At 51.3% G+C, this 16,604-nt stretch overlaps 1 protein-coding gene across 1 annotated transcript in view; it reads left to right on the top strand.

Annotated features, from left to right (window-relative positions):
• Itpk1 (inositol-tetrakisphosphate 1-kinase) overlaps nt 1-16,604 on the top strand; it is a 136,358-nt gene that overhangs the window by 67,614 nt on the left and 52,140 nt on the right. Inside the window, 1 exon segment of the mRNA XM_021202089.2 lies at nt 12,782-12,907. Coding sequence (XP_021057748.1) covers nt 12,782-12,907 — 126 coding nt within the window.

Here is a 16,604-nt window from a genome sequence, read left to right as displayed (position 1 = left end):
TACCACCACATACTTAGAGCCAGACCCAGAACACGCTCTGGGGACACACATTTTCAAGCTCAGACCTCAGGCTGTAAACAGGGACAATGGTGGCTCAGGTTCACACAGAGATCCCACCTTCACAGCATTGTGGTTTAGGGATTCTTATCTGGGCCCCCTGTTCCATGGAGCCACGAAGGTGACAGCAGCTCTAAGCACTTTGTTCGTATGTTACATGAGGCACAGCGTCCACACAGCTCATGCATTGCTTCATACAGCTTCCAGAGTAATTTCTGGAAACAGACAGTCCAGTACCCCGCTGAGCCACCGCATGCACCTTCCCATCATCCTTGGCATGCCGACTTGTAAATACTTTTTTGTTTTGCTTTGGTTTTTTGTTCGTTTGTTTGAGACTGGGTTTCTCTGTGTAGATCTGGCTATCCTAGAATTTTCTCTGTAGACCAGGGTGGCCTCAAATGCAGAGATCCAGCCGCCTCATTCTCCTAAGTGCTGGGATTAAAGGCTTATGACACCACCGCCCAACTGTAAATACTTTTTAATTTAAAATATTGTATTAGGGCTGGAGAGTTGGCCCAGTGGTTAAGAGTCACTTGTTCTTGCAAGGGATCTGAGTTCACTTCCCAGCACTCACGTGAAGGCCTAGTACCTCTTCTGGAAGGAAACATACACATGGTACACAGACATACATGCAGGCAAAACACTTATACACAGAAGATCATGAAATAAATCTAAAAAAATTATAAAAACATACTTTGTTAATTATTAGTGTGTGTACACATTTGTGTGCATGTGTGTACACATGGAACTCTGAAGGACAGCTTTTGGGAGTTGGGTCTCTCCTGAAGGTCAAACTCAGGTGCTCGGGCTGAGTCATCTCTCTGGCCTACTTTTTTATTTTTTGAGACAGGGTCTCACTATATCACACTAGCTGGCCTTAAACTCAAGGAAGCACCCCTGCTTTCGCCTCTCAAATGTTAGGCTAACAGGTACCACCACATTTGGCTAACCAACTTCCAATCATACGTCCTCAGCTCTGAGCTTCCTACCCTTCTTACCCCTTCATGTCCCTGTCCTCAAACCCACACCATTCACCACATTGTTCCTGATACTCCCAGATGTGCCCATCTCACTTGGATCCCTCTCTCCAGGTCTCTCTCTCGTGCTTCTTCCATAGAGGGCCCTGCATTTACTTGTTGGGGTTACTGTGACAAAGGCCGCAGTCTGAAACGGGGATGTCCCGACACTAGACCTTCTGTGATGAGTGTCTGCTTTCTTCGCCGAGCACCCGACTCTCTAACTTCACCGTGTCTCCTCGTTTGCTGACACCCTCCCCATTGGCCGGGGCAATGCCAGCACAAAGCAGCCATCCAGGGGCAGTACTAGGATTCAGGGAAAGCAGAAGGACGGAAGGAACAAAGCACCGTCTTTTGTGGGTGACTCGTGAGGGACGGTTTGTTTCTTTTATGTGCCTTTTAGACAAAGGGCTGGAGCAAAGAGGGCTTTTGCAGTGAGCACTTGATGTTCTCAGCGCTCATCCGGTGGGCACAGGACACCCTTCCAGCTTATTCTTTTTTGTGCACATCCTCCAGGAGCGTGCTAAGTACAAACATGCGTCCTTTCGCACGGTGTCCCTTGACCTCAGTCTCTGTGCCCTCTGGTGAGTTAGAGCTAGAATGTGTGTGGTTTGTGTGAGGCTGCACAGGGCGGGTAATTGAATGGGTGAGGGGGCTGTTGCAGTTTGCCTCTGGGAGGGTTGTCGGGATCTGAGCCATCATCCATCTTTATCCCACAGTGGAAAACGTAGGGAAGGCAGGCAGTCTTGTATAGAACGGCGTTTATATGGCCCATCCTGAGTCTATCTGGCCAGGGGTTCAGAAGTGCACGGCTCACCATGGTCCATGTGTTCACGCTGACAGTCGGCTATGGCAAGGAGGCAGAGGCCCTGAGGACTGCTGATTGCTTCCTCTGTTGCCCTGTCTTGTTTGTGTGTAGGACTGTCCAGTCTTCTAGACAGATGCTGAGAGGGAGGGTCCCCAGATACACATGGCTTGCTTAGAGTGACAATACTTAGGCCAGGTAGCCAGGCTGATGTGTCTCCCTGTCTCTTCTGTTATGTCTGTGGGAGCCAGGATCACAGCTATTAGTGTGACAGCGAACATTACTGTAGAAAGTCTCTGGGCCTCTTGAACACCTCATGCTGTGTCTCCTTTCTAAAGATGGTCACAGGCCTGGAACAAGGTGATTCCTGTGTCCGTGTTTGCTCCACAGCCCAGAAAATCCTGGGATCTTCTTCCCTTGCTTGGCCAGAGTCTGCGTCCTACTCTGGAGCCACCTTGGACTTGAAGTTTGTTAACTTCTCTGGTAGGACCCACAGAGAAGCGCCCCACCCCCACCCCATGCACCCAAGCCCAGCACGGAGGTCCAGATCTGCATGTGTTATGGAGAGAATATACGCAGGTCAGAAGGTAGCCGGTAAGGATTTGTGGTCAGAAAGCATTTGGGTCTGCCCTTTCTGGGCAGCGACATTTTATGACTGACTGACCTAATCTTGCTCCAGCTTCATTTTCTTTTTCTGAGCAAGATAGGGTAACATTTGTCTGGAGCCGTGGCACATCATGTAATGTGCCCGGTCCCTGTTATGTGGAGGGATGGGTGGGATGTTGGATCCGGTGAGCCGATGTTGCAAGTCTCTCCCGTCCCCAGGTTCTCATTTAGTGTGTGTCTGCTGCCCTAGGACAAGCAGGCACTCCTAGGCCATGCAAAGCCAAAGGGAACAACGGGTCACAGGCCTGACCTCAGAGAGGTCACAGAGACAGGCCAGCTCACAGTGGGCATGATTGGCCCAGCCAGACTCTGTCAGTCCCTCTGAAATAGGAGGCTGAGGGTGTCTCGGAGCTGGCATCATGCCCAGGCCCCTGAACCAAAAAGACCCTTCCTGTTTGTCATTGGAAGTGGTGGCTCCCCCAGGAACTGAGACTAATGAAGTGTTAGAGGGATTGAGAGCAGAGAAACCCCAGGACACGAGCTGGCACCTTCTACGGGTGGGGCCTCCCGGGAGCCTGCTCTGGGCTGGCTCACTGCTGAAGCGTTGCCAGCATTGCCTTGTCCAATGAGGAATGCAGGAGCGGACGCCAGGGCTCCATCCGACAGATGAGGAAACAGGCTTAGATGGGCTGAAGGTCACTGCCTACAGCCGTCTGCTCTCTCCTTCATCATTTGCAGTCCGAGTCACCCAGATACAAAGGCCACTACTGCCATGGGATCTCAGTGAGAGACCCTGTGCCTCTGCTTACAGGTGTGCCTGGCATAGAGCAAGCTCTCAGTAAATGTTAGATACTGGCTAGATTTGGACCCAGACCTTTTTCTTCTACACCTGTTCTACATACTGTTAACCTGATAACTTAAAGAAACAAGATACTGAGCTGGTTTGAAACCCCCAAGTAGCACAGTCTGAGGAGACTCATCTTGCCTAGTCCCATAGGAACCCCCTTACTCTCCTCAGGGGACATTATCACTCACTTCGGTCCCTTGGGGTCCACTGAGATGCTGTGGGCATAGGGAGGTGGATGGCTGTAGCTCCCCTCTGCCCATACACTCCACAGCATACTGCATTGGATCACCTCCTAAGCTTTTCTTTCCACGGCAGCTTTATATATAACCACCCCTCCCTTTGTGGATTTACTTTATTAATTTTGGGTGGTTATAAATAGTGCCCTGTGTGTTGGCTTGCCAGCAGGATTGAGTCCCCGTGCTGCGAATGCATCCGGACGCTTCCGTGGGGTGAAGGGCTGGGGGTACCTGTCCTTCCTGACGAGAGATCAGGAAGTAGCATTTGGCTGTAGATGAGTTCCTCCTCCTGGCGCTTCAGAGTCTAGAGCTGTAAGACTGGCTGAGACCCCCTCAACTGAGATACCCAGCAGATGCTGTGTTGCCAGTAGGCAAGAAGTTACCTCAGACTGCCTGACACTTCCAGGCAAAGTATCTAGCTAACATTGCCCGAGGAAAGTGGAGGGTCTTTGAAACTGCTCTTTGGAGCACAGGGACAGAACCCAAGGGTGGCCATTCCCCCTTGCTTACTGGGTATCCAATCTGAGCTCATTGTTTTGGCTTCTGGCATCTTCTTTGCCTCCCATATAAATGGTCACCAGGCCGTGGCTGCTTCAGACTGGGAGATTAGGGGAATAATAGGTATGATCTGCTCAGTCCAGCACCTGGTATGGGGCTAGGCTCCTGTAGTTCTGGGGAAGGGATTACTCAGATCGGCCTGGCGGACAGCCAACAAGGTTTAAATCGAAGACAGAGAAAATCTATTTTCACGTGATCTCAGCTGAAATCCCCACCACCGCCGACTTGTGCGTGGTGGGCTGGCTCTGCTCAGAGCGACTGCCTGACGATGGGGCTCTGGTGTGTGCTGTGATAGGGTGCCTCCTTATCTTTGCTTTGCAGGTGAGGAAACTGGTCTGAGGGTGAAGGGTACACACACACACACACACTCCTTAGGCTTGGGCCTGTGCATCCAGACACTTGGTGTCCTTCTGCTTGGGAGGGGCCACCTCGTGCCTGGGGTGGCTCAGAGAAAGATAATTGTCAGGGATTGTCAGGAAGCTGAGGTACGAGGACCCCCGGAAGACTCTTTTCTTCAATCCCAGTCTCCCAGCACACACTCAGAGGGCAGCACACACTCATGTGGCCTGTGGCTTCCCTACATGTTGGATGGATCTGCTAGCTCTTGTCTGTCTTGGCCAACTTGTGATGTGTGCATTTCCTCAGGACAGAAAGAGGTGTGTGTGTGTGTGTGTGTGTCTGTCTGTCTGTCTGTCTGTGTGTGTGTCTGTGTGTGTGTCTGTGTCTGTGTCTGTGTCTGTGTGTGTGTCTGTGTCTTGGGGCTATTTCCCCTTATGCTGTCTTAGGCCCATGGGCACCACCACGAATAGGAACAAGATGAACTGTCCACTAGGCTAAAGTGGCTGCTGTCGATGGACTTGTGGGCAATGGAGGTTGCTGAGGGGGCTTTCCTGGGTGCTGTAGAACAGCCAGGTTCGTGTGGAGCTTGTTCAGGTTTTCAGCCTAATAATCCTAAAGGACCAGGAAGTATTCTTTTCTTACAGGCTAAATCTCTGTGCCCTTATTCTATCCAGATTCCAAACAATAACTTTAAAAGCCCCTGCGACCCCACAGGGCCCCACTTGCTGCCATTGAACATGTCTTTTTTCTCAGTAAATGAAGGAAGAAGTGGAGTAGGGGAACTTCTGCCACATCTGTTAGGTTGATGTGTGGTTCTGGATTGTCAGGTCCTGGAGACTGAAACAGCGAGACACACACACACACACACACACACACACACACACACACACCTCCCGAATTCCTTCTACCTGTGACAGGACCATCAGGGAAAGAGGGAGAACATTCCAGGGTTCTCGGCTCTTTAAATCTTCCTAAATGGCGGACACGAAGCACTTACTCCATAGGGCATCAGCCAGCGCTCATCTGCCTGGTTGTGGTGAGCCAGGGGCTAGGCTGCTTTGTCTCCTGGAAAGCAGGACTGCGCCTTGCACCTTCTTCCGGTTTCCCATTTTCCACAGCAAATGTCTCCACTGGCAGTCTTTGCTGCCTGCCAACTTGGTGCTGCCATCTTGGTGGCTTCCGAATATCTCTTTTGGGTGTGCATGCCCATGGTTTACAGCCGATCCCCATCTTTCCACGGCAGTCCTGTGTCTTCACACTGCCCATGTGGACATTCTCCAGAGACTTCCAGGAGTGGGCTTTCTGAGACAGAAGCACGGGGTGTGAGCATGCTGACTGCTCTTTAACTTGGCCCTCAGGCACTCCTTAGGTCTGCTCCTCTTTACGTTTTTTGTTGTTGTTGGGTTTTTTTTGTTTTGTTTTTTGAGCAAGGTCTCTATACATAGCCATGACTGTCCTAGTTAGAGCAGGCTGGCTTGAACTTACCTCTGTGAGTTGTAGTCTATCTAGTAGAATATTTATCCACCTGCCCCACGTCTGGCTATGCTTTTTACAACTCTTAAGATTACTTCTGTTGTTGCCAGGCAGTGGTGACGCACACCTTTAATCCCAGCACTTGGGAGGCAGAGGCAGGTGGATTTCTGAGTTCGAGGCCAGCCTGGTCTACAGAGTGAGTTCCAGGAGAGCCAGGGCTACACGGAGAAACCCTGTCTCGGAAAAACAAACAAACAAAACAAAACAAAAGACTACTTTGTTGTCTCTCCCTTCTCTCTTTCTCTGTGTGTATACCTGTGTAGGCGCACTTGTGTGTGTGTGCATGCAGATGTGCATTCACGTGACCTTGTGCACATGGAGGCCAGAGGAAGATGTCAGTCAGCCATCTTCTTTGATCACTCTCTACCTTATTTTTTGAGGCAGGATCTCCCCGAACCTGGAGTTTGTCGATTCAGCTAAGCCGACTGACTGGCCAGTGAGCTGCTAGGATCTTCTTGTCTCCCTAACTTGTCCCTTAGTCCTAGGGTTACACATGCATGCTCTTGTGACTTACATAGTGACTGGAGAATTGAACTCAGGGTGTTGTCATGCTTATGTAGCAGACATTTTTTAGACTGGGCCATCGTCCCCTGCTGCTCAATGATATATTTTTTCTCTGTCCCTGATTTAACTGTAGGTACTAATGACTGTAATGTTGCTGAAGGTATCAGGATCAGGTCTGGACTCTAGCTTCCCTAACAAGCTGTTTGGCCACCCCCTACCCATTAGACAGACAAGCAGTAGTGAAAAGCAGAGAAAGATTTAATCTTTGTGCCCACATGAAGAAGAAAAAGAAAGAGACCCGGCGCCTGCGCCTGCCCCCATCCAAAGTCCATCCCAGGGTCCTGACCTGAGGGTCAGGTTTAAATAGTGGTTAAGAAGTTTGCATAACTGAGCATTCATGGCCAAGATGTGGATCCGCCCATTATTGTCTGGGCCACAGTCTCTGCTACAAGGTGGCACGCGTGTTCGAGCATGTGTGGTTATAATGTGTGTGTGCATGCCACAAAGTGTGTGTATGAGAGAGACATGCAGAACCAGCCAGTGCACCCTAACAAGCTCGGCTTGGCCACTTACCTGCAGAAGGCTTGAAGTCCCTCAAATGTTGGTGCCACAGGGCATTGCTATGTTGTCTATTTTTCTGCCTTAATTGAATTGTTGCTGCTTACCGTTGCCCTAGTCACTGGGGAACTGGGGAACTGGGTCAGGGAATAAAGGCACCAGCCTCCCTCTTTGATCTGGGGCAGAGGCCATCTGGATGATGGGTATCTATCTCCCTTGGTATAGTTTACAGGTTTGGGTGGCCAGACTCAAACTCCTGACTGTGGGACTTGTGACATTCTTTTGGGTGTAAGGTGCTTATTCAGGAAGCTCCTATGTCCTCCATCATCATGTCTTTGGAATCGAACCTACACAGAGACCCTATCGCTGCCTTTTGGGGTCTATCCTTGAGAGGCCCAGACTGAGACACCTACTCCTGTGTACTAGACTGGTTCTTTAGCCGGCTCCCAGGACTCTAATGGAGCCTAGAGCTAGATAGACATCAGGTCTTTGATCTGGGCCATTTGTCCTACTCAGCCTTGGCTAAAGCAAAACTTTTGATGTAGTGGGTCCCTTTTGATGTAGTGGGTCCGAAGTCACAGCTGAAAACCCCACTCTGGGGCCACATGCAGGGAGGAAAGGGGAAGAAACCCTGAGGGCCCTTTGGTGTGAACAGAAGTCTAGTGTCAGCAGGAGAGAAACCTGGGTTCCCATACTGTGAAACTCTGTGCTCTTGGTCATGTCACTGAACCCCTGTGTCACTCTGTATATCTTCATCTGCGCCCCGTGTTGTCGGTGCTCATTAGGAGTACAGGGTGTAGCTTCTGGTAAGCACCATGTGGGTGGCAGTTGTCATTACCAACCGCAGAGAGCCGAAGTGTGGCTGCACACTCTTTGAGGATCTCAGTGTGAGCCAGTGCTAGTACCCAGGCTCCGCAGAATTCAAGCCTGGCCCATGCTGTGTTCTTGTGACATGCTACTACCAGAGGAATGGGGGCTTCATGTTGGTCACAATATGAACAGCAAGGAGAGAGAGGTCTAATAGCTGGCATTTATTGGACATACCATGCTCCTCCACAAAGTACCATCAACGGGAGTGTGACACTGTGCCTGTGTCCCATGAACAGGCATACACTGTATTCTTTGACCACCCTGTTCCTCTGAGGGCGTTGAATCCGTGCATATAATGAGCAGGGTCTGAGCAGGTATGCAGCAACTGTATGTGTTGCAGAACGGTGAGGTTTCTTTTGGCAGTTGAAGCTCTAAGAAGGTGGTAGCCACAAAAGCCAGTCCTCCCACACAGCTTATTCCCGACGCAGCCTCAGTTGTAGCTTCCGAACTCTGAAGTCAGGTATGCTCTACCATCTCGGAAGCCATAGGTTTAGCTTAGCAACCTTGAATCTCCATGACCCTGTGCTGGGGACATACTCTGCAGTGAAGAACCCTGAGGGGCCCAACTGACAGCAATCCACAGCTCTGTGATAGGGGAGAGTTGCCTTGAAGAAGCAATAGGAAGTCTGGGGATGGGGGTGGGGTGGGGTCTTGTGGGTACAGGTGAGATGAGGGACCTATGCATTCTTCCGGTTTGTTACAAGGTGAGTTGAGAAATGTCAAGAGTTAGGAAACTTGGGAGCTGGAGAGGTGGCTCAGCGGTTAAGAGCACTGGCTGCTCTTTCAGCGTTCAATTCCCAGCAACCACATGGTGGCTCACAACCATCTGTAATGGGATCCGGTGTCCTCTTCTGGTGTACTGGAAGACTTGCCCTGAGACTCATCACAGCCCTGAGGAGTATGTGGCAGAGTTAACTGTAGCCTCATTTTATGAATGGGGAAACTGAGGCACAGTACAGCTAGATGACCTTGGCTACCCAGAAATAATGGAGTTAAATGGGTTTCCTGGCCTTGCTTACATCTCTGCCTGGTTCCAGGTGCTGGCATTGGGATGGGACATAGTGGCTGGGCATAGCTTGGTTACCAAGGTAGGGCATGATTATGCTAATTACTGTTGTTTTGGAAATCAGGGGTGACTTGTGGGCCACTGGGATTTGCCAACTTTGTTCCATATCCTCCCAGCCCTGCCTGTCCCTCTTGGTAGCCTCAGTGCCTTTGTCAGTGAGGGGAACAGTGGCCCTTTGTTCTCTCTGTGTGCTGCGTGGAGAACCGTGTTCAGTGCTGGCCTCGCCGGACAGCCAGACCTGGAAGTGGAGCAACCTTGGATTCCTGACCTCAGGCCTTTCAGTGACATGCTCTTAACATTCTCTGAGAGGGACAGTCCATGCCCCTCCCAAGGGGGAGAGCAAGCTTTCTCTGGGGATGTTCTGGGAGCTGAGTGGTCAGAGAAATGGAATGGTGAGCTCACATGGAATCTTTACCCCGAGTCCTGTCCTCACCCTATCTTGGAGACAGGGCTTTGACTGTGCCATGTTATGAAGCAGCCCTTCCATACAATCTCCTCATCTGTGATACACTGTCTCCTGAGGGCCCACCTTTGCACGGTTCCTTCTGTGGTGTTCCGGTCCCAGGAGCCCTTCACACCCTCACATCACACACTCACTGTTGAGGCCTCAGATGAAGTCCAAGGCAATGAGGAGAGGCTAGGGCTTCTCTAGGGTTCTTTCAAGTCATCATCCCTGGAGAGTGATGGTGGCTTCTCTGGTCACTTGAAGAAAAGCAGAAAGGCTCGTTTATACAACTCAGAAGTGCAATGGTGGCTCACACCTGTGACCCCAACACCCAGAAGGGAGAATCAGGAGGATGGCTGCAAGTTCAAAGGCAGCTTGAGCTATAGAGAAGAAAAAATAGCCAGGTCTAGTGACTCTAGAGGCACAGACAGGCAGATCTTTTGTGAGTTCAAGGCCATCCTGGTCTACATAGAGTGGTCCATGACAACCAGGGCTATGTAGAAAAACCCTATCTCACAGGGGGGGGGTAGGGGGCTGGTGAGATTGCTCAGTGGTTAAGAGCACTGACTGCTCTTCTGAAGGTCCTGAGTTCAAATCCCAGCAACCACATGATGGCACACAACCATCTGTACAAGTACAATGTACTCATATGCATAAAAATAAATCTTTTTTAAAAGGGGGGGGGAGAAGAAACGAAGACTCGATGCTGTGGCAAGAGGTGGCCATACTGTAGAGCCACACCAGGCCTGATGTGTGTCCCGAGTTGCTTTTCTTGTGAAAGGGCTTTATTGGCATAAGGGTGCCTGGAAAGTACACAGAGGAAGGTGGCCGGCTTCCAGACTCAACTGTTTACCTTCTGTAGAGCAGCCAGGAACGCAGGGAGCTTATTTTCCAAACAGCCCCTGGTTGTCAGGTCTACGGGCCTCAGGCTGATGTCCACCTCCTTCCCCAATCCTCAGGGGACCCCTGGCCTTTTTCTGCCTGGGTTTTGTCCTTGCAAACTCCTGTAGCCCAAGATGTACCTCTGACCTCTAAAACAACAATAATGAACATAAGCATGCCCTACCTGGTACCCAAACTAGGCCCTGGCACTATCCCCCTCCCCAGTACCTGGCCCAGGGAGGACTGGAGATGGAGACCAGCATGGTAGCTCTGTCTGAACTTAGGGAATGTGCCCACTGTCAGTCTTGGGACCCAGTCATCTTTTCATAGCTGCCATAGTTTGAAAATACTGTCTTTTGTCCATGGTACCTGCCACAGCAGAACCCAGCAGGTATGGCTGTAGTTCCTTGGGTGCAGCCTCGCACCATAGGCTTCTTTACTTGTCTTCAATCCTGTCGGGGTTGGAAGAAAATCTCGTGTGGCATCACCACACAGAGCCAGAGAGGCCTTTTCAGTTTCCTCAAGGACATGACAAGCTGGTGGCTTGGCAGGGCAGACACTGGCATTCCTCTGGGCCTCAGGCTACTGCCGGCTATTTTTTTTCTTCCTCGGTTCTTGGTGTTCTGGCCATAGGAGGTAGGAGCATCATTCCCATCTCCCCGCCTTGCTGTGAGGTCTCAGAAGACCCCCAGGAAGCAGAGTCAAGATGAATCCCCTTAACGTTGAGGCTGGCCAGACACAATTTTAAACAACAAAAGATACTTGGGTCGCATCCCTTCCGCTGCTCAGTCTGGTGTCCTGCCTGTATTTGGTTTGTTTGGTACACAAGCCCATCACCATGGGAAGGAAGCAGAGCCCTTGATGGTTGTTTATTGGGAGGTCTCTGGTCCTTTTTTTTTTTTTCTTTAAATAGGGGTGACCTTTTAACATCTCTCCTGGCAGACCATAAAAAGTGGGGTTAAGGACAGCTGGAAGGAGCTGTCGTATTCCCAAAGGCTTACAGAAAAGAGTTAAAGTAAGGGTGTATGTGCGATGGGTGTGAGCAGGACCCGAGGGGCTGACAAGACAGAGTATGCAGTATGAACAAGTGTGGGGAATTGTCACCACTCAGGCCTGCTGGGACAGGGGAACCAAGAATGTAACTGGAGCCACAGAGATGGCTGGCCGTCTTGGGAGATGGGCTGTGCAGAAATACCAGGACTGAACGAGTCATGAGGACCAGGTACAGGGATCAAGCATCATGACCTGCCTTCGATATCACCTTCACTATGGCTCCTATCTGCCATTCTGCCAGAGGACAGCAGCTATATTGTTGTGACTTTTGGAATTGTGACACCCAGGGGACAAAGTGGACACGGGGCAGAGGATGGAGGGTAGGTTGGGAGTTTAAATCAATTGCCTTAGGTCTCACTTTGCATCCAAGCCGAACTCTCCCACCCAGGTCCTAAGCAGGTTTTTTAAAGCATTTTCTCTCACTTACTTTGTGATTTCCTTTCCTATAGTGGTTGGGAATAAAAGGAGACAGTTATGTATGTCATTCGCTTGCTGTCTCCTCAGAATGACGGTTTGTAGCTATCTTTTGTCACAAGTGATACAGACCTAGCCAGCCCTGAATTCTCATAGGCTAGCTGCCCGTGAAGGTGAGGGGTAAGTCAGGGGTTGCTTTCTCTGGCCTAGTAGAGGCTCTGTGGGGGGTCAGCCAGGTGCTGGGCTGGCGCCACTTGCCTCCAAGAGTCTAGCTTTGCAAGTGGTGATGGTCATGTGCTGGCGGCAGACATCTGGCGCATCAGGAAGCGTGGTGTCAGGGTGCCCTGGCTGTTGGCAGGTGCTTTCTGCTTGGGGTCAGATGATGCTGAATACCAGCCGTCCACTTTGGCTCCCTCCAGGCTTGCTCCTCCCAGCCCTGTGCTCTTGACAAGACAAACACATTCCCCTGTGGAGCAGTGTGTGAAGTACTCAACCGACCCCGACCCCGACCCCCCCCCCCTGCAGCCCTGTACTCCGGCAGCCCTCCAGGATCAGTGACACGCCCTGGTTTCAGGGTGGAATCCAAGTGCCCAGGTTCTCAGGGAAGTGACTCCTAGACTTGCCAGGAACACCACTTTGCCATGGCTTCAGAGCATCAGGGGAAGAATATCTGTTTAGATGGAGCTCTGACTAGGTGACTGGTCATTTTTCTTAATCTCTCTGAGCTCTGGTTTCAGTGGTTGGGCAGATGATGTGTTGTCTAATAAATGCTATCTCCATACAGCCAGTGTGCAGCGTCCCCTGCTTGTGTACCTTTGGGGACCTGCATGCTAACATGGAGTCTGCGCTCTCCTCGGCTACTAAGAATAACGAGTAGTGGGGCCCTTGGGCTCTTCCTCTGTCCTGTCTCTTGGGGTGCTGCCGAGGCTCAGGGGTCCCAGATGTGGACTCAGGAACTGAAGTTCTTCTCCTGTGTTGTTCTCACCTTGCAGCTGAACCTCAGCAGGCCGATTGAGGAGCAGGGCCCCCTGGACGTCATCATCCACAAGCTGACCGATGTCATCCTCGAGGCTGACCAGAATGACAGCCAGTCCCTGGAATTGGTGCACAGGTTCCAAGTGAGTAAGGGTGGAGGGAGGGCCAGGGTAGGAGAGCTGTAAGCTTAGAGCAGTGGTGGCTTCTGTAGAAACGGCTCTGCCCCTGGGGAGCTGTGATTTCCTGGGCAAGTGCTCAACGGTGGGCCAGGCCTTGGTCTTGCATGTAATGCAGGTTTGATGTCGGTACTGGTCTGAGTGTTGATGAGCCCAGATAAGGTTTCTGTGTCTCCGGGGCAGGTGTGCTCAGCACTGGCTGGTGACTCCACCTTGACCCCAGGATGGGACCTTTCTGTTGCACCTGGGGTCAAGGGTCCTTTCTTGAAAGCGTCTGAACCATGTCCTGCATTGGTGGGAAAACCTCTCAGTTGTTTGATTTGCTATTGTATATGACATTTCTCACGGGCCTGAGGGATGCTCCCTGCTCCCACCCATTTCCCCAGCAGCTCTGGGTCCTGACCTCTGGTTGACCTGCCTATCACCTTGGGGTTCTCATGTGGGGTGGCCACTGCTGCTGTCATCGCTGCTGACTCTCCCTGTGTGTCCTCTCTTGTGGATAGATGCGATTCTTTCCTCTGGCAGGCAACTCAGGAGTCATGAAACAAAGTTGTATTATCAGCGGAAACGCAGCTAAAACAGTGGCTGTTCCAGGGCCGCCCCAGGCACGGGGCGCTTGGACCAGCACTTTTCATCTGCAGTAATTGGAGGCTGGAGATCCTTTCCTCTGTTAGGACAAAGGGACTCTTGTCACACAGCAGCCATCCTGCTGACAGCGGTCCTCTTGCCACGCGTTCAGGGTTGGTGGCCTCAGGCCCCACCCCACCCCCTAGTGTCTCATGGCTCTCGCCCACTTCCTGGAGACCTCTTGCTGCCTAATTTCTTTCCCCACTGCTCGTCCTACTCCGTGCCTCCTGCGTGCTGTCTAGGGTATCTGAAATGAGGTGGGGATTGTCCCCGTGGGCCTCTGCACGGAGCCCCTCTTGTTTGCTCATGGGCTGAGGCAGTGGCCTTGGTCCTCCTCACCTTGTGGGGCCTCAGTTTTTTGTTTGTTTGTTTGTTTGTTTGTTTGTTAAATGAGTGCTCGCAGGGAGGAGCCGCTGGCAGTGATGGGAAGAGCTTCTGTGCTCAGCCCTGGAGGGTGCTCGCTGCTGGTATGTGGCATGCATACTCCTTGGGTCCGTGCTCTGTGGAGTTCTTCAAGGCCAGCTCAGGAGTGAGACAAGGCTGGAAGGTTTGGCCTGACTGGCCCCCACTCCCCGGCCTGGACTTGGCCTGAAAAGCAGCCAGCTTGAGCCTGTTTCATATCTATATCCCGCAGGGCAGGTCTCATCAGCTTTGTTTTATAACCAGGAAACTAAGGCTCAGGGTGTGGTAGAGCCAGGGCTTAATATTGACTTTCTCAGAGAGCCCTCTCTCCTTGTCCCCTGTGTAGCTCTTACACCACCTCTCAGTGACCAAGTGACCGAATGCCTTCACCACCATCCTGTAGGTATAGTGGACACTCAGTGGAGCAGTCACCAGTCTGCTGTCCTTTACGGGGGCCCCAAGTGTCTAATTCCTATGTCTGCAGCTCATCAGACAGTGGCTGTTTTCTGGGGAGACAGCAGAGCTTGGGTATTTGTGTAGAATGTCTGCCAGTCCCACAGAGGACAGTGCTGAGCCTTGCAGGGACCCTGCCAAGCTCCCTCTGGGAAAGCCAGGCCAGGGGGTAAGGGTGTGGACTCCAGCAGGAGATAGTCAGTCATTCTCATTACTCATTACTTTTCTATTGCTGTGATAAAAACACTATGACCAAGATGACGTGTAGAAGAGTTTATTCTAGCTGACAGTTCCAGAGGCAGAGTCCATAGTACTAGGGAGACACAGCAGACAGTGGCAGCCCGGCAGCAAGAGTAGGAAGTTGAGAGCTCACATTCTCAACCCCAAGGGTGAAGCAGAGAATGAACTGGAAGTAGGTGAGGCACTTCATTCTCAGAGCCTGCCCACAGCAGCACACTTCCTCCGTCCAGGCTGCACCACCTAAACCTTCCCCAGTAACACCGACTGGGAACCAAGCTGTCATTAGATCCTGCTGTCCCCCTTCAGTGCCCTGCCGCTTCTTCAGAGTCAGGTGAGAGGGAGGGTGCATGAGAGCCAGCCTCCAAATCCATGAGCCATGTAACCCCAGTAGTGTATAATATAGTTATTGCATTATGATCATTATGTGTATAGCTTCTTTGTCTGCATTATGTCTGTGTACCACATGTGTGCTTAGTGTCCGTGTAAGCCAGAAGAAGGCTTTGTATTCCACGGAACTGGAGTTATAAATAGCTGTGAGCCACGATATGTGCTGGGATGAACAGCCAGTGTCCTTAACCGTGGAACATCTCTCTAGCCCCAGAAGAGTCAACTTAATGATAACAGATTTACATTACTGGGGTTACACGGCCCATGGACAAAGGTTAGGGATTAGGTTTCCGGGGGCAAGGCATTAGGGGCTATCAGCACCGACCTGGTCATCTCTCCTTGAGAGATGCAAGTTCAGAGCCAGGCCACATCTACCCGGGAGCTGGCCCTCGAACTTGACCATGCTATGGCCTTCGTTTTCAAACTCTTGTTCAGTTTTCTGTATTGGACAGTAACAAGAAGGCATTGGCTTGGCTTGGAACCCAGGAGGAACAGAGATGCTATGATCAGGCATGTTGCTTACAGGAGCAAGAAGCAGAGCCCAGGACCTGGTATACAGAGAGATCTTTCCTGCGCCTTAAGTGTTTTGTGCAGTAGATCAAAGTGAAAGGGCTCTGCCTTAGGAAGGACTCTTCCAAAAGGACCCCATCTTATTCAGATCCCCAGGTTGTAGGATCCTATGTAGAAAATGGTGAGCTTTGGAGATATTCTGATGGTCCTAGAACATCAGCGCCTAGAACATCTCATGAGCCTCTGGTCCTCAGGGACGGGAGCTTCGGAACCAAGACCAGCTTCTTCCTTGTGTCCAGGTAGGCAAGGCAGGTGGGAGGGTGTGGGCCTGGTGTGTACTGCAGGTCGTGAGCCGGTTGTCATGGAAACCACGCCCAGTCAATTTTCCCTTTGGATTAACCTCACAATGAGGGATCACTGGGATGATTCAGTGTTTTCTGCTCCAAGGGTCATGTGTAGCCAGCAGTCTGGCGCCTTTGCCCACTGTCTGAGACTCAGTTATCAGTGCCATTGGGGATGGGTGTGGCTGGTGTACAGGAACCCTGGAGCCTCTTGGCTTCTCAGTTACTTCCTCTAGTGAGCAGTAACAACCTTCTCTCTGTCACTTTGGTGCCACCTGTCCAGTCTGACTGCAAGTGTTAGGAACCGGTGGCCCTGGGGCTCCCGCGTCGCCCTAGGTGGAGCATGCCCGTGGTGACCCAGCAAGTCTGCAGCTCTTCCATGGGTGGTCCCTGAAGAGAGACAGGAAGGAGGCGTGAATCCAAAGTGATGGGTTTTCCTCATTATCTGTGCGTGTGTGCATGCGTTCACATATGAGTTTGTGGGCACAGGCATACATCAGGACTGTGGAGGCTTTGCTCGATTTGTTTGTTTGAGACAGGATCTCTCTTTGGCCTTGAACTTAGAAGACCTGGCTGACTAACAAGCTCTTGGGACCTGTCTGTCTCCTCCTCTCTAACACTGAGATTGTAAATATATGCCACCATGTGCTTGTGCGCTCTCTCTCTCTCTCTCTCTCTCTCTCTCTCTCTCTCTCTCTCTCTCT

This window comes from Mus pahari, chromosome 7 (assembly GCF_900095145.1).
Source record: "Mus pahari chromosome 7, PAHARI_EIJ_v1.1, whole genome shotgun sequence".
Classification (NCBI taxonomy): domain Eukaryota; kingdom Metazoa; phylum Chordata; class Mammalia; order Rodentia; family Muridae; genus Mus; species Mus pahari.
This window is presented reverse-complemented; position numbering and strand designations above follow the sequence as displayed.